Genomic DNA, 22,646 nt, shown 5'->3' on the forward strand with positions numbered 1-22,646 from the left:
ATTGTTATTCTCAGATACATATTCTGAGACATATTATTCATATTGCGATAATCGAATTGGCTAAAGAATTTCCTGTAATTTCTGGTACCGCGATTTTATAGTCCCTCATCAGAATGCAGTGCTGGATTGAAAGCGAAAAATTCAACCTTCAAAAAAAAGAAGCGCACACATAACATTTCTTTGATTTCACATTAATTTACATAATCCTTCTTTTCGAAAAAAATAAAATAAATGTTACTTTTCTTTACTTCTTGATGCAGATAATTTATGATGTTTTATCGAAAGAATAAAACCGAAAATTAATGAATTATAGTCGTATTGCATCTTTTTGATTCGTTCTCTATATCATTTATTTTATCGCAATCTTCTTCTATCTTAACTTTGATGAAATATTATATATTTGCAACTTGCCTGTAAAAAATACATGTATTCTAGCAGTATACTGTTATTATATCTCTTCCCTTCCACTTTAATGTTTTCCGGACCTTTGTTTCTGTGTTACATATTACAGTATAATCTAGTTTACTCTTTCCGGTCTCTTTATCTTCTATTTTTATTTGATCTTGGTTTATTTTGTCATGTATTGTTATATATATATATATATCTCGAACGTACGCTATCACACTGATTTTTCAAAAGTATTGTTATGTTGTATGTGTAATCAGTAGCCAACCAATAGAAAAGTGAAAATCTCGATTGACATTGCGAAATCGTAGCGAGGAACTTGGGCTTTTATATTATTTTTGCTAAAAAAAGTGACGCATTTCAGCCTCGCTTTTTTATTTCTTTTCTTCTTTTTTATTCCCTAATCGTTTCTGCGATTAACTAAATAATAAAAAGTCTCTATATAATATATATATGGATTCTATTATCGTATTCGCGATCCGACTTTTGCAGTTATATAAAAATCGCAAGCATATGCACCTGTTTTATAGTTTTGTAAACAAATGTCTTTCGCATGTGATTGAAATTTTATAATATATTCATAATTTTATATTTACAGAATATATAAAAGAATCAGTGTTGAAGAGATTATTAAGCTCCAAAAATGTAGTAGTGCAATAATAAAATAAAATTTCCTTAAAGTACTGAAAAGACAGTATTACTTTGTTTCACATTGTAAATGTTTCGTTTTCACGTATAAAATTAAATAATGCCGTTGATATCGCTAAAATAAATGCAATTCGTTACAAACGATATGATATCATCGCAATAAAGTATTTCACAATGACCTGATCTCGCAGTTATATCAATTATAAGCCTCCGTGTGCTTTTTGCTATAAATAATTTATATTCTCACTATGATCTAATAATAAAAATTCTAATTAATAAAAGTGCATCAACTTTTGTACTTAACTACTTCAAACTACATAATAATGTTTTGTTAGTCAAAGAGACAAAGTTCAATAATAAATAAAAAATTTATTACCTCTGCGAGTTTTATAATCTTCACACTGATTGCGATTTTAATAAACTTAAAAAAAAAAAAAATATATATATATATATATATATATACACATATATACTGCATGTAATTTTTTTTTCTATACACACAAAAGATGAGAATGCGTTTTAACACATGAAAAAGCATATATGGTCTTATATGTGCATAAATTCATGTGTTGAGGCATTCCTATTGCTGTGTACAGCTGTATCAGACTATCATCAATGGAAATAATAAAAAAAGAAAACTGTCCATTTATTATAGTGTTAGGTTAATAACGATTAATATGCGTTAACATAATTAATTGTTTAGATGTAATTAGATGAGGAATTTATTCATCATCTAGTACAACCGTTGTTTTTTCCGATACATATAAACCATCCAAAAACTTTCTTATATCTTTATTTTTCACTGTCGTTGACTGTTGGATGAGGGCAGCTGAAATAGAACCATATAATATTCATAAAGTATTTCACAAATTAATTTCTTCATACATTTATTTATTTAAAGAAATGATTTGAAATTATTTACCTGAACGAGATACGTCTTCTAACGAATTTCCCTCTATGATCAGCTCGTCCTTTTGTTTTCCAGAATTTGTAACAGTTACACCTGGTGCCATTTTAACACGGCGTATGTACTTCTCACCCAAGAAATTACGAATTTCTATAACTGAGTTGTTCTCTGTAGTTACACAGTTGATGGGAAAATGGGCGTACACAGCTCGCATTTTATATTGATAGCCTTTTGTGACACCCTTGAGCATATTCTCAATATGAGAACATACGGTACGAACAGCGGCTAATTCTTTCTTCGTACCAAACCATTTTTCGACTTTGAGCACTCTAGGACTTATCATCTAGAATATATAAGAATAAAATATACATAAAACATGATGTGGATGTTGCGTACATTTTGTGTAAATCATAAATATTTCAGATAAGGATTTATCATTTATGAAAAATGAAGGGGAATCCTGATTATCATCAATATATATTTCTAATATTGCAAAAAATTGGAATCAAATTTATAATTAATAGAAGAACTTGTACAAGAGATGTAGTATATATACTCCCCCCTATAAATATTTTATAATTATATATATAAAAATTTTTTTGCTTACCCGAATATCGAGTGCGAGATGTTTGAAGGATCGTTTCAAAACACCTCGTGGTCCTTTTACAGTCACCAGACGAGACTTGACCGTAACAGTCAATCCCTCTGGGATTTTAACTGTTTGATTAGTAACAATTTGCTTCATTCTACAATGTAAAGAAATTTACACAAACATGTTGTATATTTATGTAATAATATATAACTAAACTATTATAATAATTACAGCTATAAATATATAATATAATAAAAATGGCAATAATTGCACAATCATTATTTATTATACTTTGAAAACATCAAAATCATTTATATTATCAATAAAAAAAATTGTAAATATAATTAAAACAAGATATAAAAATATATTTTATATTTAGTTTTATATACAAATAAGATTAAAATCTCCATATGACTCTTCATCTTTATTTTATGTTAACAAGTGCTGCGATAAATATATAGTAAGGACCAAAAGTTGTCCGTCTGCATAAGTTAGAACACGAATACAGTTATTATGTTACATCTCCTCAATCTCATGTTCTATTATGCTGTATAATTAAACCTTAGTACCTCATATCTTAAGTAATATGCATGCTAGAGAAGACTAAAATTGTTCCATTATGTTTTAAAATATTAAAAATTGAATATCGTGTGAATTCTTTGCCTAAGTAAAACTACTTTAGCTCAATCTTTCACTGTGGAATATGAAAGGGAAGATTCCCCAAATACAGCGTCTAAATGTTTAATCTCTACTGGCTTTTTGCCATCTTTTGTCAGAAATGTCAGAAAATTACATAACAATTACACAATACTCAATTTTTAACATTTTGGGATATAATGAAATATTAAATCCTTTTTTAGCTCTAGCATGCATTAAGGTACAGGCACCAAATACACTAGTGTTTTAATTTGTTCAAACTTTTGGACCTTAATACAAAAGAATCTGTTTTTTTTTGCCTTACATAAAATAGCATCCAAAAGAATAATAAAAAAAAATATATTAATAATTGCGATTCCACTGTTGATTTTAATACACAACGTACTTCACAGTTGAATAAAGTTTGTAGGTTATAACAGGTTACTATTTACAGCAGTATGTTTACATAAATTAAGATATTGTATAATCTAAAAATTATTAAATTTCTCATAAACTTATAAAATGATCTCTCATACATTTTTTTTTCTATTTCAATAGCGCGTAAGCAAGAGCTCGGGATGCAATTGTTGACAGCTATAATCGCGAGGTTATATCTCTCGCCGTTGCAGAATGTCTCGCATATCGCGGAAAAATATTATATCGCGCCAAAAGTAGAAAGAACGACGAATGCCGGGGACGCATAAAGGCAAATTTCACGTCCTATAAATCGATGGATTGCCATCGATTTTATAGGATATTCCTCATGATGGAAATTTCCTCACCTCAAACACGTCGTTCAGTAACCGGAAAGGAGTTGAAAAGAGGCAGAGCGAAAATCTATCCACCAATTCCGATGAAGATGTAGAAAAATACAGAGTGGCTGAGTGAATACTTCTAGTTATATTTTAATTACGCGACTCTCCCGCTCAGATGGCGCTGAGTAACTTGTCCATGAGTGAATTGATCGAATTTCCTAGGCTATGGAATTCTGTGTCAGTTTCGTTTCTATATCACTAAAATATTATTATTCAATGGTAGAAATTCCGCTCTTTTTCGAGAAATAAAATTCGACACAATTTTAGGCCATGTCATTATAAATTAGAAAACATACATACGGATGTATGAAGGTATGTATTATATATTTAATCGCAATCTGTGAATATTTAAAAACTTTTTGATATTTTTATCAACCAACTACAATGAATTAATAATTATTTCTAATAAGAATCGCGCGCGACAGATATCAACATACGCTTGTAACAGAATCGTGACTGATTAAACCACGTGACTCGAGAATAATCGCGCGTTTTCGAAAATGGTTCCCCTCATACTCTTCGAATTCTCCCGTTCTTCGGGATAAGTATATATCTATCCATCGAGCAAGGTGATCGTAAAGAGACTCGCTGGTCTTTCTCGAGGTAAGCGAAAAAAAAAGTGGAAAAAAAATTGCGCGGGTAAATGGTTCGCGCATGCGCCCTTTGTCAAGTGCGCGCGTACCCTTTCAACGGAGAGGTAAACACCGCTTCCCCGGGAGCATCGTCTCTCACAATCAGTACGATGCCGGTACCGCGCGCGGTGGGGGTGGCTTCTCTTCGTGTACCGCGTTGTCCGTAGGTGTATCCTACGCGCGACTCCTAGTGAGCGTCATCGCCGTCGTCGTCGCGGAGAGCTCTCCTGGGTCGACGCGCGCCCTCGCATTTATATATATATATATATAATAAGAGAGCGCGCGCGAGAGAGATATCCTCTTCTATCTCTCTCTCTCTCTTTCTCTCTCTTGCTTTCTTTCGGCGCGACATGAAAACGTAGAGCGAGCGCGAGTTACGGTGTTCATTGACTCCTCGGAATAAAAGGCCGAAGTGTCCGCTGCTCTGGTGCGCCGAGGTGCTACGCGAGTATAAATATTATCCTGTCGCTCGCGCGAGGAACAGCTTCTCCTTCCTTTCTCTCGTTCCTTTTTTTTTTCCTCTCTTTCTCTCGCGGCCGAGAATCCCTCGTCTCGCGCGGCGCGAGTGACTCGAGAGTGTCATCGAGTGCCTCGTCGAGCTCGGTGTCTCGGTTCCTCGTCGAGTACGCGAGTGATCCCCGAGTGACCTTTTATTACAACCTCACGATCAATGACGTGCATCCGGAGCAGTATTCTGTCTCTACATATCCCCTGTTACGTCCGGTGAGTTCCAGAGTGATCGAGCCGTTCCTGTCATCTGTTTCCAAGAAGGGAGAAAGAAGGAGAGAGAGAGAGAAAGAGAGAGAGAGTGAGAAGCGGCCGCCTCTCCTGCGTCTACCTGGCCGCGCGAGCGAGCGAGCGAGAGAAGGAGAGAGAGACAGAGAGAAAGAGAGAGAGAGGCTGCGTGTACGTGGTATGGCTCATCGTCGTCGGTGGTTTTTCGCCGCCTTTATTACAGCGAAACCCGAATGCGTGCGCGAGCGTATCTCTCTCGTCTGACCGGCCTACCCGCCACCGTAAGGCTACGTTCACACATGCGGAATTGATTCTTTCGCTCGAGGACCGTCATTCATCCGAGGCCGTTGCTCGCCGAGGGAACGCGTCAACCTCAGGTTAATGAGAACCAACGCCGGCCGATCGTCCAATCAGCTTTTAGGTAAGAGCTCCGGATACCTCTTCCCCCCCCCCCTCTGTCTCTCTTTTTTTTCTAAGCGTCAGATGAATCGCCTCCGAAAGGACTTGCTCTCGAGAGATCAAGTCTTTCCGGTTCACCGAACTCACGCGGGGAGAAGCACGTGGTTGCCTCCGCAGCGAGAGATCTTTGATCTCTCTCTCTCTCTCTCTCTCTCTCTCTCTCTCTCTCGGATGCTCCTACGTATTATTTATAAATGCGACACGAGACGGCCCATCTGCGTCAATCTGTCAACCGGTTGACAGTTGATTTTCGATCAAAAGATTTAACGAGTTGCGATTTTTTTTCTTTCTTTCAATAATTTATTTAACGCGATAAATTATATATAATTTTCCCCTTCCGTCAATCAGTTTGAAAGGTCCTGTTTTAATATCATCAGCACGAGAGTGATTCGTTATCTACAAATCTCGATGCACTCCCGAACGCTCGTAAACAGATGGATCGCGACAGATTCCTTTGGACGGTATGCACGACACGTGCAATCGCTGCGCGTTTCTTCGACGTCATCGACTGCATCCGCAAGCATCGTATCATCCTTTGTTCGACGCCTCCTGCCACCGATATGAGCGTCGCTTAGTTCAGGTGCGCGTGCAACAAAGGGGCATCATACGATGATGCGCGTCCTCGCCGCCGCTGCATCTTGCGGTGCAAGAAGCGACGCGGATTCTCTCTCGCGTGCGCTCTCGAGATAAAATTTTACAAAATGCTTTACACAATGTTCAGTTCTTATTCAGTTGCTCGGGTACATGTATGTATTTTATACGTTGAATTTATAGTTTACCTTATATACCATATTCTTCTTCTTCTTCTTTCTTTAATAAATTATTGTGGCTCGTGGATTATTGAAAAAGATGGATTGTTTATTCAGGATGTCTACCTTCTGGAAAAATATGAAAAATCTGGAATTTTCAAATTTTTTTTTGTACTTGGAAAAAATCAGACAACTTTTTATTGGAACAGGGGGAGTTTTTATTTTTTTTAATTCTCTTTCTTTGATAATTTTGCTTTTATATTGTAAGCAGTTGGCAAACCAAGTGAATTATGTGTTTAAAATATATATGTATTATATAAATACCATGTATTATAAATTGTATATATTTCTGTTTATATATATATATATATATATATATATATATATATATATATATATATATATATATAAATAAAGAGTAGAATGTCTTATAAGGTTCAACGTTTCTCTACCTCGCATTTATTCGGTGAAATAAGCGCGGCGTCTATATATAGGAGCATTTATCCTTACGCATGAAAATGCTAATGGATCGTTGATTATAATTGCAGCCAGGCTGGACGAGCATAGTCGAATGCAGCTGGGCTCAGCATGCCCTCTAAGAAGCAGTACAACCTCGTACATAATGACGAGTACGACACGCGAATACCGCTGCACAGCGAGGAGGCGTTCCATCGCGGAATCGTGTTCCACGCCAAGGTAATCTGGAGTGATTTCTTATCCACTTTAGGATCCGCGTACCCTCGGCACGGGTTCGTTTTTCTCGCTTCTCGATAAATTTGTTTTACGCTCGCCGATCCGAGACGTACTTATCTCTCGCGAGTTTTCAGATTTTCATCTCCCATCCTCTAATTCAGTCCGAGAGATTTCATTAAAGATATGGATTTTCTTCGAAGACGTATAAGAAAGATGCTTAAAGAGTCTACTCTAGCGGTAAATTCATAATTCTTAGGAATTTTTTGAAGGAATATTAGATAATATTGATTTCTTTTTGATGTTTTTATTGATGTTTCAATGTGAGTATTTTTAAATTTTTAGCTTGTTCTTCTTCAATACATAGATACTGAACCTAATTTTATTAGAAAAAATTAAAAAATAACAAAGTAATATTATTTTAAAATTGAATACTGAAAAATATCAAATAATAATTATTTAAATTCTAATTAGATTTAGTATCTCAAAAATATTCTACAGAATAAAATTAAAACGATTTTTTTTCATTTCAGACAATTACACACACTCGAACCATGCGTTTTTGACCACGCTACGCGCAGAAGCTTATTGAATCAAGAAAAGCTAAATATTTAAAACTTAAAAATATTGATTTAAAGTTCAATATGTAAAATACCAAAAAGATTAATCTTTAATATTCTTTAAAAAAAAAAAATTCTTATGAAATCATTAATTTTTCATACTGCTAAAGTAGACTGTGTTCTTAAAAAATAGTATATCGATTTGTGAAAGAAAGTTATCGAGTGTTTTGTAATGAGATAAATTGAACGATTTTACAAGTTTCTGTAAAATACGTTCTCATGCTCGAATATAATATCTAACTTATTTTGCAATGCTATTAAATTGCTTGAATAATGATTAATCGTGAAGGTGAATTTCTAATTACGAGTAACTCTGTCATAAACTGTGCGCACTTTGAGAAAAGTGAATAACGGTCGATAACGTCTCACATGTCAGAGGAAAATGTATGTCGATTATAAAACTTCATGTACTTCGTTCTTCCAACAACCGATGGGAACGAAAGCATCTGTTTTCCCACGATGCGTCGAGAAAGAGTTTCGCACCTTCCCTCTATTTTTTCTTCGATTCCATTTTGGTAAAGTATCGTATTATTGCGCATGTAATAGACACGGGAGAAAGATCAATTTTATAACACTGGGGCAACTTTGGGGACGGTAAAAAATACGGCATACGGTATTCATAAGCGAAAACTATGTAGAGAGAAAATATACGGTTAATATCTCCCCATGCTATTTCAGGCACTAGGAAATGAAGGCCTGTAGCGATTTATTCGCAACTCGCGAACTAAATCGCGAGTGGTAAACTGTACTTAGTCACCGATGGGAAACGCGAACGTGGATTCGGCGTGACGCAAGAAAGAGGACAATCCGTCGACGGACAGACATCATATATCTCGCATACATCTGACGTCTTCTACGTGACGAAATCCGAGGAATTCGAATATATCAGCCGCGATGAAGAGAACAATAATAATAATATTTAAACGCGTCGACGCGCATATCGATGGTGCAACAATTGCGACGACATAGCGCGATATCGGCGACTTATTTCTGGACCATCGCCCTCTTCGCCGTGACGTCATCATACATCGTGCACGTGTTTATTTCGGTGGTACTTCTCTCCTGAGAAAGGTTAAAGCTTTTTGTGCGCCCGCGTGTTGTGTTGCACCGTCGTAAATTGTGCACGCAGCGTGAAGCCATGCGATGCGGAATTCGCGTTTCGTTCGCGAATTCCCTTCTGTATTCTCCTTCCTCTCCCTCCCTTAGAAAATGTACATCGGAAAGATCATGGTTCTAAAGGAGATATTCAAATCACAGTGTCCCTCGTAAACTTTCTCAGTTCATGAAATCCTGAACGATATTTCATTCATGTCTTGTTTTTCTCTTTCCGTACAGTCTAAAAAAAAAAAAAAAAATAAAATCTTGAAAAAATAAAATCTCAAGATAAAACAACAAATAAAGTACATGCGCGTATACAACGAGATACCACTATGTCTGTATCTTGAAAGCGCCAGAGCGAACGTAAACTCGAAAACTTATTTTTTTTCTTGAAAAGATCGCTGAGAATTATAGACGGATCTTCTCCCAAGAAGTCGAAGATAAATTTTGCATAATGTATGCGTATTTTGGCCCGAGGTAAAAATCCTCTTGAAATTGACCAGACAATTTGTTTTTAAAAGAATATCTGATGATTTCGAGATACCTTGTATAGATTAATCATATCAGCATATTTATCATATCAGTTATATATATATGATAATACATAAATCTAAAAAACACATCCCAAGATCTTAGATTGATTTCTTAAATTATGTTTTATGCAACTTCAAGAGACATTTTGCGAATATATATATTTATATAATTTAAAAAATCAATCTAAAACTTTGAAATGTGTCTTTTAAATTATTTTACAAAATCTATTAGAGTTTGCATTGTTTTCGGGGAAACAATTCCGTTTTCGCTATCCTCTGTGGCAATTTACCGCAATCAGCATAAAATAATTTTGCCTCGAGCACGATTAACAATGAGTATCCCTTCGCGTAGAGATTAGTCGTCCTAGTAAAGCCACAATCATTTTAGCAACGTCAGCAGCAGAAGAAAGTAAATGGTACATACAACTTCGGGACTTGTTTATGATACGAAAACCGAGCGTGCTACGTTATCGGTTTGAAAATCCGATGCCTACATTTAATGCTTAGTAGGGTATACTATAAATGCAGATCGATATACTACTAGAGAATTTGCGCTATTAATATTCCATCCTTGTACTATGCATATTTCTTATAAAGTTATAAAGTAAGAAATAAACCGACTAAACAGAACTTCTCCCTCGATATCCGGTATATTGCACATTGATATTTCAAAGAGCAAAAGTTTTCCTGCGTGCGTTGATTATATCGATAGATGAGGAATGGGAGCGATAAAATTTCGCGGCGCGAAAATGTTCAGCAAGCATTTTTTCTCGGTCGTCGTTTTCCAGATCGCTCGTCACACGTTTATCGATCGCAAATTTTTACGAGACAAGACTCTGTCGTAAGAGCGTGCGCGTGGGAGAATACCACGTGTACGTGGAATCATCCGAACGAACACGTGGCTAAGACCATCGCTTCAATGGGGGAATTCTAAATACAGATTGTGTCAGAGACCGTATCGTACTCCTCCCGCGCTATGATTACGGCAACCACGTAACTACATGTACGTACGTTTACCCTGCGTGTGCAAGACAGGGTAGTTCGTATCGTTCTCGTCAAAATCTTACAGCTCGTGACATTCAAAGTCCCAGAAACGATTAATTTTATCGGAGGATAAGGAATTATGATATTTCTCACACATTCTTACAATTCCTTCTAGTTAAAAAAAAAATAATGTTTGAAGAATTCAGTCTGCGACAGTAGTCTAATTTAGGGAACACGTTTGAAAGATTTGAGAAAATTAATTTTAATTTCCTTAAAAGAAATAGATTAAAGAGTTGCATTGAAATTTATCAAATTATACAATAATAAATATAATTTATCCGAAAGAAAAGATCTACTCTCACGCTATTATTTATATCGTCAATTGTCAGTGTGATATCGTTACACATTCTTCTTTCTGCATTTCAGTTCATTGGTTCTATGGAGGTTCCGCGACCGACTAGCCGAGTGGAGATCGTGGCGGCGATGCGAAGAATCCGCGTGAGTAATAGCTAATTAACCTAGTTACGGAGGATACTGTGGTTTAATTGTCCTCTCCGTATCTTCTCCGATTAATCTGGATTTGTTTGATCCGCAGTACGAATTTAAGACCAAAGGGATCAAGAAGAAGAAAGTGACATTGGAAGTCTCGGTGGACGGACTGAAAGTGACCTTACGGAAAAAGAAGGCAAGTAATGTTATCCGGTATTTTATGTATATATGTTAGTATAAGCTTAATTGGGTTGACTCTTCACCGGATAAGTTAATTCTCACATACGTAAGTGGATAAAGATGAGTCCGCTAGACTCGCGATAGTATAACATAATTTAAAGAAGCGAAAGAGGAGTACATTTGAACACCGACATAGATTCGAACAATTTAAGCACGCGTTATAATAAAAATTTTTTTTTCAACTTTACTTTTATTATAATAAAAGGTTTCCCAGCGAGTGACATTCTTGCGTTACTCTTACAAAAGATCCTTTTTGATTGGAATCAGCTGATTTTCGTTTCTCGCAGAATTGCGGTAAAAATAAAACGTATCTTTTACACGCGATTTTTTTCACGTCAAAAAGACATTGTAAAATTTTTCGAAGTGAAAAAGGTGTCTGTATATCCGTCCAATTATCGTAAACAAAATCTGTAAAAAATTTTTTCTTGGCGAACACAAAATTTCCGCAATGCCCGCGTAAGATGAGGAAGATTAGCGTTTTCCGCGAATATGTTTCGAAGGAAAAATTCGGACGCACGTCCGATGACGCACAATTTCGCAACAGTTGCAATTTATAACGAGAAATGATTTTGGACAAGCGCCACATTGTATTCGCACTGATACACATGGGTACCATATATTTTCGATACTACGTACATTACATCAGCAGATAGTAATAACAGCCAATATTAGCTAAACAATATTCTCGAATGATTGCTATAATGATTCGCCATTCGTTATCATTTTCGTAGAAGAAACAGCAACAATGGATGGATGAGAATAAAATATATCTGATGCACCATCCGATTTACAGGTGAGATGACACGATATTTGCTAGCTATCGCTTTTTACCATTGCTCTCTTTGTTTTTGATGAAATAGTTTTATTTAATTATCTGTTTTACAAATATACAAAACGATATAGAGAGATATGTCTTATATTTAAATTTGTATTCTTTCTCGGTTACTAATTAATTATCGAGAAAATATAAATAAAATTTGCGTACTTTCTATCACTAAAATAATACAATTTTTGAATAAAACAAAAAACTGAATGTATGTTTCCTTTTCAGGATATTCTACGTCTCGCACGATAGCCACGATTTAAAAATATTTAGTTATATCGCCCGTGATGGGAGCAGCAATACGTTTAAATGTAATGTCTTCAAATCTAGCAAAAAGGTAAGCACTTTTTTATCCATGCTCAATAATAATTTGATTAATTCTCGATATCGTCGAGAGTTTTCTACATCGGACATAATCTCGGGCATTGTAGGTCGGGAAAGAATCGTATGAATCGTATGTAAGTACGATTGGAATTGACTATTATTTTTGTGGGATTTACTTTTATTTATTTTTTATCTTGCTATATCGTACAATACAACTATACGTTAAAAAAGCCAAGATTGATTAAATTAAAAATGAAGAAGAAGGAGAAGTGGAGTTGAATATATGATGAGACTCGTACATATTTCATACTTAAAGTAAATGAAGATAGTATGCAATTTCTGGAGATAATTTTCGCGTCCATTTTTCTACTTTTGCGGGTCTATTCCACATGGCGGAATGTCTACTAGCCGGCGTGAAATTACGTCGCGCACGTGCATAAATCGCACGCGCGTACATACATACACATGCACTGTGACAATTCACGCAGACCCGCGTCGCCTGGCGCTTTATCAACTTACTTTATTGTAAATCTATAAATAAACGCCGGACTCCTTGGCGGTCGCTTCGTACCTCCTCTCGCCGCATCTTTTCTCCATTGCGGAGACGCAACGGGGACTGTACGGAGGGAGGAGGGTGATGGAGATCTCCGCGAGAGCTGCATCCCTGTCAAAGTAGAGAGAGTCGTATTTTCGCCTCTTCGTGGGTGGAGGGATGGTGGGCCCGGTGAAGTCTCGCGGGGGAGGAGGGAGACGTATCGTTTTGTCGTGTATTTGCAGTAGCGGCTCGGTGCCGTTTGGCATCGGGTTATTAAAATAGTTCGATATAGGCCGGCACGATCATTCGCACGCGGCTGGCGGTTTCTTAGATCCGGAAATTTGTCTCTATTAATGCTTCGAGAAAGCTTCGCACAATCTACATATATGACACGCATATTGAAATGATCCATTTTTTTTTATTTTTTTATTTTTTTTTATTCTCGCAACAACTTTCGTATGTTAAAATGTAGCAATGTTTTAGAGGAAGAGACAATCAAGTCAACATACTCGCTGCACTGCGTGTGCGTGTGTTTGTGAAGGAAAGAAATGAAGAGAAGAATTTTGATTTACCCGTTATCTGTTGTACGTATTCTTATTATGTAATATATCGCGCTTCTAAATACCCTCGATATTTATCGATATAAACATAGAGGTCTTTCCTCGTCTCCTTTGTTGATTATTTGAGGATACCGGTCGCTTTCAAAATCTGGGTGAATCCAAAAATAACCAACGACTATAGGAGACGATATATCTAGGATGCCGCAGAAATATCCAGCTTGAACGAAGTTTTAAACTCACGGGCGAAAATTCCAAAAAAGCTTTTACTGGTTCCCGTCCGATGTGTACGCGGCAGTCCTGTTTATACTGCCGTCTCAACTTTTATATCAATTCTTCAGGATAGGACAATAGACTGTGCTTGCTTTTCTAATGGACGGAATTCTTTGCTTTATTCTTTTTCGCACAAGAATTCAGGTTTACATTTTTAAGTCTCCTTCTTTAGAAGCTAAATTTTAGTCTCTTTCCTCCTGAAATATCTACACAATTTTATACTATATCGATATAATTTTATAATACAATTTTTACATATTATGCGTAGAGATCCAAAGGATTTTTTCAGGCGAATTTGTTACGTTTGCTCATTGATCGATATGCAGATGGTAGGAACTATGTAAGATAATCGCGAATTGTCATAGAAAAACGCTTGACACGCGACTATATATAATTTATCGGTCGTGGGACATAGGAGCCCCGACCTCGGTTCTACCGTTAAATGACGTGCTGCTGCATCGTCGGGGTCGACTATAGAATAGCGTTCCGTGCAAATTTCGAGCTCACGTCTCGTTTTCCGCATTCTCTTCACTCCATACTCCATAGAACTCGCTCGTTCATCTGTTGCATGGAAAAGCGAACTATTAATACCGTTAATCTTCGTACGATATCAAACGAATATGTGACGAGAAGAACCGTTTGCAGGATATAAAATGTAGTATATATATATAAAAATAAAAATTGTACGACTGAATTGAAATAAACGCGACGTTAAACAGTTTCGTCAGGATGGATGCTTTGTTCTTAAAAAATAGTGTTATAAAATTAAATTTTATAAAACGATCACTTAATTGAAGAATTATAGAATTATGTAGAAATAACTCTTGTTAACGCAATTAATTCGCAATCTTTATTCTATGCCGATCGCTCTTAATCGAATTAAATCTAGAATCCTTCAGTAAATTCTTTCTGCTTTCTGCTGCTCCAATTAGGAGAATGTTGATTAATAAATCAACAAAGTAAATTCCGCTCGCTCTTCGTTGTTTCGTTTTATTAAGAAAAGAGAAAAGAAAAAAGGAATATGACGTTCGCAGGGGCATCTCATGGTATCTTAAAAAAAATCGATCGATTATTTAACTGCAAACGAGAGTTGATAAGCAAAGAAAGAGAAGGGTGAGGGGGGGAGGGGGGGGAGGAAGACAGAGAAAGAGAGAGAGATGGAAAAGTGCCATTGAGCGGGCCGAAGACGAGAATATTAATGCGATTATAAATAAACTCGGGGGGAAAAATTCAGCGAAGCGTGCCTCTGTACGTCGCCGGTCGAGAAACCGCGGTAGGAAGCCGCACGGTTAACTTCGGCTCTCGCGTTCCCGGTTTATACACGAGGCTTATACACAAACGGGCTCTCCACTTTCCCCTCTTTCGCCCGTCATCTCCTTCCTTTCTTCCCTTCCTTCCCGAATCCCTCGATAGATATCCCGATAGAACGAGCCGGATGCGACGATGCGCCAAAAAACGCGGACAATCCCGATGGATCACCGGTTCCCGAGGAAGTGATACCGCGCTACACGGACGGAGATTGAACACCGTCGTCGTCTCGCGGTGATTGAACGTTCGCCGAGAATTGAGAGATGTACGGAGAGAAGCGACCGGGTGTGAGATCGTCTGATTACGAGATGCGATTACGGTAACATGACAGGCACTCGGTAAGAGATTTGTGAACGTCGCGGTGATACGTAAGAGAATATGCACAGAGGAAAGAATACTTTTTCAATCGAACGTAGTGATACGTTAAGATGTGTGATAATTGATGTAATGTGTGTGTATGTGTGTCTTTTAATCATTTTCGTCATTAGAAAGAGATAAAAGCAAAACCTTGGCAACATTATGGGAAAAATATTTGTGATGGTTTTTATACTTAATTTATATTAATCTTATAATATATTAAATCTCGGATGATGTATCACATTAGTTTTTTTTTTTCGTCACTCTTTCAAAATGATAAGAAATTATAAACATATCGAGCGCTCATTTAAAGATTACATCACTTCCTGACATCGATCCTTTTTTATCGTGAAGATGATGTGGATGTAAAGTCCACATCATCCAAATATCTAGATAGACGACATACATATATATAACGTATCACTTTTCATCTGCACATTTTTTCTTTCTTTCTTTTTTTTTTTTTTTGACCTCAAAATTATTGTTACGTCAAAGTTGATCGTCAAATGACGCGACGAAGAAATTGACAAACAACGCGCGTGTACAATATATGCGATCCCTTTCGCGGAAGCGGCGTATGCGTTTTCAAAATACGCACGATTCAACGGGGAATTTGCCAGATTGAATAATCGCGTCACGACTATTTATACATATGAAAACGATGTACAGATCATCGCATGTCAGCATCAATTATTTGAATCCACGGATAGGCTTTTGTCTTCTTCACTCCAAATGTAAAATATGTCCGCGGTATACACGTCAGAGTATCGAGTTATGATCACCCTTCATCTAGCCCTGTCAATGATGCAACTAATGCATCGTTATTATGCCATTACTATTGCAGCATTTGGCGTCAGGGATAATGCATTTTAGACATTTGTAAATGTTTACCTAATATAATTCGTGTCAGATACGCGGTCATTTCGCTCCTTGCACATGTCAGCGTTGCATGGGCAAACATGTTATTTTATATAGGGATTCAAATTTGGAATTTATACAATTGCATGTTTATATATAGAATGCCGGATACTTTTCATATTTCCAATATAAAAAATCGCACGATTTTATCTCTGAAATATTACAAAGTTGATTTTGCAATCAATGTACAAGAAATGCTTAGGATAATTATCTTATTTTGAAAGCATTGCGGAAAAATCTGGAGACTTCAATAATAATAATTGAGTCGATTCATTATTATTGAATTTTTAAGACATGTGTAAATGAGAATTATAAAATTTTATTTTGTCTTCAAATTTTCACTTCTAGGGATTTTACGGAATTTTTTAAATTACAGGCTACATTAAAAGAAAACTGTTGAAGAAAAGATTTCTTCAGATTTTGGTACATTAAAATTTTTATGGAATTTTCATGAAATTCACCCTTCATATCTCATTTCGTACACACATTATATAGCTGCGATTTATTCGGTAAATAAAATTTTATATCTGTTTACTCTTTCTTTATGGCCTTGACAAGCTGAAATAAGTTCAAAGAAACTCTTAAAGTAAACGGTGCGTCTTTGTGTCGCGTCGTGACGAGCGTCGTCTAAACAAAGAGAAAGAAAATATAGTTGATGAGATTGCTGCCGAGATGGATGACAGCATCCGCAGCTGCGAACACGCGAAAATTCGAGGCGGATCGTGAGAGAGAATCGCGGAGAGAGCCATGCTGAAAAATTCGTTCAAGTCGGCGATGGCTTCGACCGAGTTGTCAATGTCAACGAGCAACCCTGGCAGCCCCTTGGGCTTCGAGACCACGCCTAGGCCGCGCAAGAAGCTCTCCTTCAAAGAGCCGGAGATCTTCAACTACTTGAAAATTCGTAAGCCTTCGATGCGGCCCAAGATGTTACACGCGCAAAACAGCGTCGATCTCAGTTTTGACGAGAATCCTTTCGAGGAGGAGAACGAGGATCTCGACGAGCTCGAGGTAAAGGACGCGCGCATCTTTTCTTCGACATTTTATTTAAAAAAAAAATACGATATTTTATGGAAGGAACAACAAATCTCGATGAGTAGAATTATTGAGATATGACCGATGTAGGAAATTCACGCAACGCGTAATATTATCTCTGAAAATTGTAATTTTTATAATATTTGTTATAGTATAATTATTATAGTATAATTCAATATTATACATATCACTTATAGACAAAGATAAAATAAATTAATTTTATTTGATTAGAGTCAAGCGATGAGGGTGGTCAGAACGGTCGGGCAGGCTTTCGAAGTGTGCCATAAACTAAGTATAAATAATACCACGGAGGATCGCGATCCTCGAGGAGACAAGGACGGGGAGAGCCATGGTGAGAATTATCACGGTGATGTTTACGAGGACCAAGACGAAATTCCCAATGAGCAATCCCAACCCTCTCCGCTACCGATACATAAAGGTATGAACTGAGCATCTCATAACCGATGCATTTCGTCTCGTCGTCGATTTCTTCCTAAAATTATTTTGAAAGAATAGTGTTAATATCAAAAAAAATCATCTTTCAATAATAAATATCTGTAGGTTTTTTTTTTTAATTTTTAATTTTTATCTCTATTTTCAGACATATCATTATTGGGGGATACTGAAGATTCGGTTCCTGAGCAAACGTCCGTTACCTGTCTACTTAGATCGCACGACGGCCCGGCGACAACGACCTCTACCTCACCGATCAGACAGTCACCATCGGTAAGATTCATATAATTATACGAACGTATCAAGAATATAGATCGCAGTGTGTGCTATTTTAAAGGATATTTTGCGAAGTACTTTGGCAGCTACGAAGGAGTCGAAGTCTTAAAATAAGATGGCTCGTTACCGAAAGCTGTTTTGCTCTACGGTAGCACATTGTTTATCACTTTCCAAGTTTATTTCGTCGGTACGCCTCATAAATTTTAAAACGTCTCCTTGCGTAACGATATAATTTGCTCTATTATAGATTTCAGCAAGATGCAATTTGGACGCCACGAAGCAACTTTCACATCTACACTACGTAGTTCTCGTTTCTTACATATTTTTTTTTGTCGGTCCTCCCTTAGTTTAATTATAACTATATGTATATATAGTTTATTTATCTTTCCTCTCTCTTTTTTACAGGGCACGGTAACTTCCGAGTGCGGAGGTTTATTGGTGGGTGGCGAATTAACAGCCCTAAAGCACGAAATACAGCTCCTACGTGAACGTTTGGAGCAACAGAGTCAACAAACCAGAGCTGCCGTTGCCCATGCGCGACTTCTTCAAGATCAACTTGCGGCGGAAACGGCAGCGCGCGTCGAGGCTCAGGTATAAATAAGCGAATCAATTACCAGAACGCATAAATATTTCGCTCAGCACTTGTCTACGCGTGATTAATCTCATTGTATAATCGATTATAATTTATCAAAGTAGTAGAGGCAAACTAATTTAATATATTTGATATATATTTGGTATAGTTTTGATATTTGGTATATTTGAAGAATATCATTTTTACACTTTTCTTTTTTAATATTTTTTTTTGGAGGTAGAACCATACATTATCCATATCACATTATCTATCAAAACGACAAGAAAGTAAATTTGATGAAAAATGTCTCTCATTTAATCTCATCAATTTTAATAAACGAAATTGACAACTGCAATTTTTTACTTGATTCTTCTTATTTAGGCGAGGACACATCAACTTTTAGTGCAAAATAAGGAATTGCTAGAACATATAAGCGCGCTGGTGAGTCACCTGAGGGAACAGGAACGTATTTCAGGTGGTCACATCACCTCGCAGTCGCAAATACCGAGTACGCCCGCATCCATGCAACAGAATGCGGCAGCTCCCGATCTGTCGAGCCTCGGCCAGGTAACGCTCTACCGAATTCCATAACATCGGAGTATTCCGATGGAGCATGGAACCGAAGCACCGACTGATCGAGCGTTGCATCTCTCAATATTAACGTTTAACCGAATGCATCTTGTATTTTTCTTTTTATTTCTCTCTCTTTTTTAATACCGTCCTTTTTGTACCGATTCCTTACACCTTTTTTAACTTTATAATAAAATATTTTATACATACACAGGTTTTTGTTCTGCACTCACTACACTACATTACACCGATTGTAATGCGTACGAACGAAACTTGTTTTTCCTGTGCTCCAATGAATATTTAGCAATGCACGCGCTATGTTTTAGGCGTTTTCGTTTGGTGCCGATAAGACGTCGAAAACAGCCGTAGCCTCGACTATTTGCATTATTTGCGCGAGTATTTGCGCCTCGACCCTCAAAACTGCGCAAAAAATACAAGTCAGAAAGCTTGCCGATACTAACATCGATAAAAGTAAAAGTCTTGTACGATGCGAGTGATTTGATTGACGTAGTACGTTGCGCATATCTCTTCTTTTAATCACTTACATGTTTAGATCCGAGGTATCTGATAGCGAGAAAAAAATGAGAATGTCATCCTAAGATTAACGACTAATATAATAACAATTAAGCACCAGTTTGACGGTATTGTCTAATAGGTCTTCGCACCGTATTTCGGAGTACACGCTGCCAACCAGTGCTAGGTAATGTTTTATCACTTATTACTCAAGATCTCTGTCGGTATAAGAACAAAATTCTAATCAGACATCGCGATACTCTGGTCCATAATATCTGACAAAGTATTTAAGAATTGGAAGAGATAAAAGCACAAAGATATACAGAGAACAAAGAATATAAATATGAAAAAAATATTTCAGAAAGAATTCTTAGTTTCTTACGTATAAATTTCAAAATTTGTACATATATCTCACAAATAAATTATTGGATGAATTAACGAATAAATATTCAAAATGTAATCGGGATCTTGTGCATATGTGTATATAATTATTATTCTTATTAGAATATAAAAAAATATAAGAGAAAGAGATGATAATTGAGAACAATATTTGTCTCTCTCTTAAATTTATCGCGGATTTTGGAAAGATCTTGTTCCCCAAATTGCATCTTCTCGAGTGTAGTGCCAACGGACCGGAGGTCAGAGCTCGCCATGGGAGCTGGATCCACCGACCTTTCCTTACTGCTCGTATCTGCCGGATACGCTCTATTCCGGCGGTCTCAACACCATGGGTATTCAGGGTAATAACGCTACTACGGATCAATTGCAGTTCCAAACACAGCTATTGGAAAGACTGCACAACCTAAGCCCATTTCAGCCACAAAGATCGCCCTACAATACACCGTCGCCGTATGCGATGGGTCCGAATCTACTTTTACCTCCGTGCAGTGGGCCAACGGTGAGTGATTTCTCGTTACATCGATTAGATTTATACTCAACCGTTTCAATATTGAGCAATCACAAGAAGCTATGATTATTTGATAATATTTTTAACAATGAGTGATCAAGATAGAAGATTTATTTGAAGTTTTAAAAATTTTTTTATGTTATTTGGAGAGAAGAGCAAGGGGGTTTATTATCATAGCTTTCTATATTATATTATATTATATTATAACTTAATGTCTAAAAAAATTGTTTTGTAAATATTGTAAATTTAAATCGCAATTTTTCAATTCTGAATTTAGAATTCAGCCCAATTGTCTCCAAATTCAGCGTCCTTGCGGGTCTCTCAACCAAACAGCTTCTCCTCATCGCCAATCATGACTCACAAACTCGACAACTACGGAACAGATAATTCAGACGCGCATCAACATTTCATAAAACCATTGCCGTGTACCAACGATAGGAACGTAACTCATTCGATGGCCGATGTTAAAATCAAACAGGAACGTTCGAATCCGCAGGATTCCATCGATATACCTCCGATAATCCTGGATCCTCCGCCACAAGGCAGGCGCGTAGACAGTACGGCCAAGAAAGCGAGTCCGAAGCAGAGTTCGATGACTCAGAGCACGCACGATAACAAGAATAACCCCCCAAAAAGTCTGGCGACCATCCTGCGAACTTCGGGTCCACCGCCTTCTCGCACGACGAGTGCTCGATTACCCTCGCGCAACGATCTGATGAGCGAGGTGCAGCGAACAACCTGGGCTCGTCACACGACTAAGTGACCGGAAACTATCTGATACAATAATGCGTTGATAATCTTAGCCTCGACAAAAAATACATTGTCCACATATATCCCGTTAGTTATAAATTATGAAGAAATTATATGCGCGTTTCGAGGATCTTTGATTTAAACGGATATGACAGGGTTTGCATTTTTCCTTCTCGATCGCTCAAACTTGAATTTCGAATAATATATCTCTAGAATATGAAGTCTATAATTTTCCAATGCTTGAAATTGGATCTTAAAAAAAAATCCGATTAAATTTTGTCAAATAAAATTTGTTACTAATAAAAATTTTGAGAAAAGAACTTTTATCAATAGATCACACAAACGTAATTCAATATAGTCAATAAATCGTTGTAGTAGATTCCTACGACAAATGTGTAAAAATCGCGATTTCAACAGATCGTACATTTATCTACTTGTATCTTACGGAAGTAACATCTGTGGAGTGTTTATAAAAATTGAAATGATAGTCGCGTTCGAGAAATTTATAGGATTTATATCACGCATGTCTCCCATGCGTATCCAAAGGGATGAATCGTGAATACGTATCGATTTGTACATTTACTCGTGTCGCGACATATATATAGCGTACTACCGTATATGAGAATTGTCATCTAACGGACAAATCTGTGCCAAAAGTACCAATTGTCGAGAGAATTTATTTTCAGTATATTTTTAAGTAATGTAAATAAAAAAAGGAGAGATACGCGCGTGATCTCTCACAGAGTACAATACGTATTTATTTCCTCTTTCCATCCTTATATGTATCTAGTGCGATATCGCGCCATAATTAGCCTTTAATTTATTAACGATTAAAATTTATATGGTATTTATTACAAAAATTTGAAAAAAATTTTGAGTAAATCATACAAATACGATCGTGGTAATATTCTATTATGAACTTTTAATATATACGATTATCCCACCATTTCCCTTTTATCGGCCTTGTTCTTAGTTTTACTGAATAACATCTGTACACTAACGTGATATGATCTAATATATTCTCAAAACAATATGTCAAATTTGCGTGCGAGCGGAAGAAATGCTTACTAATGCGACAAAGAAGAATGCGTGCTTTTAACGGCCTTTAGCATGCATACGTTAGATGACACAACAAGTATTCATTATACGAATGGTTATTCAACCATTCCTAGCTCCAGCTAACAGTACGTCGGGAGATCGTCGCGAGTGTCGGATCGAATCATCTTTGATCAATGTTAAAGTCGTCG

At 36.7% G+C, this 22,646-nt stretch overlaps 2 protein-coding genes across 6 annotated transcripts; one reads left to right on the forward strand and one right to left on the reverse strand.

Moving 5' to 3' along the window:
* Window positions 1-1,744: 1,744 nt before the first annotated feature.
* Window positions 1,745-4,034, reverse strand: Rpl9 (ribosomal protein L9). Its single transcript, XM_070295245.1, has 4 exons — window positions 3,971-4,034; window positions 2,568-2,706; window positions 1,976-2,303; window positions 1,745-1,882 (listed from the first exon to the last, which is right to left on the reverse strand). The coding sequence occupies exons 2-4, from the start codon at window positions 2,703-2,705 to the stop codon at window positions 1,776-1,778; spliced, it is 573 nt and encodes a 190-aa protein (XP_070151346.1). The 5' UTR covers window position 2,706; window positions 3,971-4,034; the 3' UTR covers window positions 1,745-1,775.
* A 716-nt stretch (window positions 4,035-4,750) lies between these two features.
* On the forward strand, window positions 4,751-22,149 carry LOC138932857 (carboxyl-terminal PDZ ligand of neuronal nitric oxide synthase protein). Of its 5 annotated transcripts, none has more exons than XM_070295075.1 (12): window positions 4,751-5,791; window positions 7,127-7,274; window positions 10,930-11,001; window positions 11,099-11,188; window positions 11,964-12,025; window positions 12,284-12,392; window positions 17,591-17,798; window positions 17,961-18,085; window positions 18,494-18,679; window positions 19,041-19,226; window positions 20,365-20,640; window positions 20,927-22,149. In XM_070295075.1, the coding sequence occupies exons 2-12, from the start codon at window positions 7,167-7,169 to the stop codon at window positions 21,410-21,412; spliced, it is 1,908 nt and encodes a 635-aa protein (XP_070151176.1). In that variant the 5' UTR covers window positions 4,751-5,791; window positions 7,127-7,166; the 3' UTR covers window positions 21,413-22,149. The 5 variants fall into 5 exon arrangements, with proteins under 5 accessions (XP_070151176.1, XP_070151177.1, XP_070151179.1 ...); XM_070295076.1 differs by lacking the exon at window positions 4,751-5,791 and adding an exon at window positions 7,406-7,508 and having other exon boundaries at window positions 7,184-7,274; XM_070295078.1 differs by lacking the exon at window positions 4,751-5,791 and adding an exon at window positions 8,567-8,959 and having other exon boundaries at window positions 7,184-7,274.
* The last annotated feature ends 497 nt before the right edge of the window (window positions 22,150-22,646 follow it).

This window comes from Polyergus mexicanus, unplaced genomic scaffold (assembly GCF_030449975.1).
Source record: "Polyergus mexicanus isolate NDT 795.1 unplaced genomic scaffold, iyPolMexi1.0 SCAF_4, whole genome shotgun sequence".
NCBI lineage: Eukaryota > Metazoa > Arthropoda > Insecta > Hymenoptera > Formicidae > Polyergus > Polyergus mexicanus.

What these genes read in the sequence shown, in the direction of transcription:
- Rpl9 (XM_070295245.1), bottom strand. Translation starts at nt 2,705, where the DNA reads ATGAAGCAAATTGTTACTAATCAAACAGTTAAAATCCCAGAGGGATTG. An exon ending in ATCTCGCACTCGATATTCGG is followed by an intron (nt 2,304 to 2,567) that starts GTAAGCAAAAAA and finishes TATATATTCTAG; the next exon opens with ATGATAAGTCCTAGAGTGCT. An exon ending in AGAAGACGTATCTCGTTCAG is followed by an intron (nt 1,883 to 1,975) that starts GTAAATAATTTC and finishes GTTCTATTTCAG; the next exon opens with CTGCCCTCATCCAACAGTCA.
- LOC138932857 (XM_070295075.1), top strand. Translation starts at nt 7,167, where the DNA reads ATGCCCTCTAAGAAGCAGTACAACCTCGTACATAATGACGAGTACGAC. An exon ending in CGGCGATGCGAAGAATCCGC is followed by an intron (nt 11,002 to 11,098) that starts GTGAGTAATAGC and finishes TTTGATCCGCAG; the next exon opens with TACGAATTTAAGACCAAAGG. An exon ending in CTCCGTGCAGTGGGCCAACG is followed by an intron (nt 20,641 to 20,926) that starts GTGAGTGATTTC and finishes TTCTGAATTTAG; the next exon opens with AATTCAGCCCAATTGTCTCC.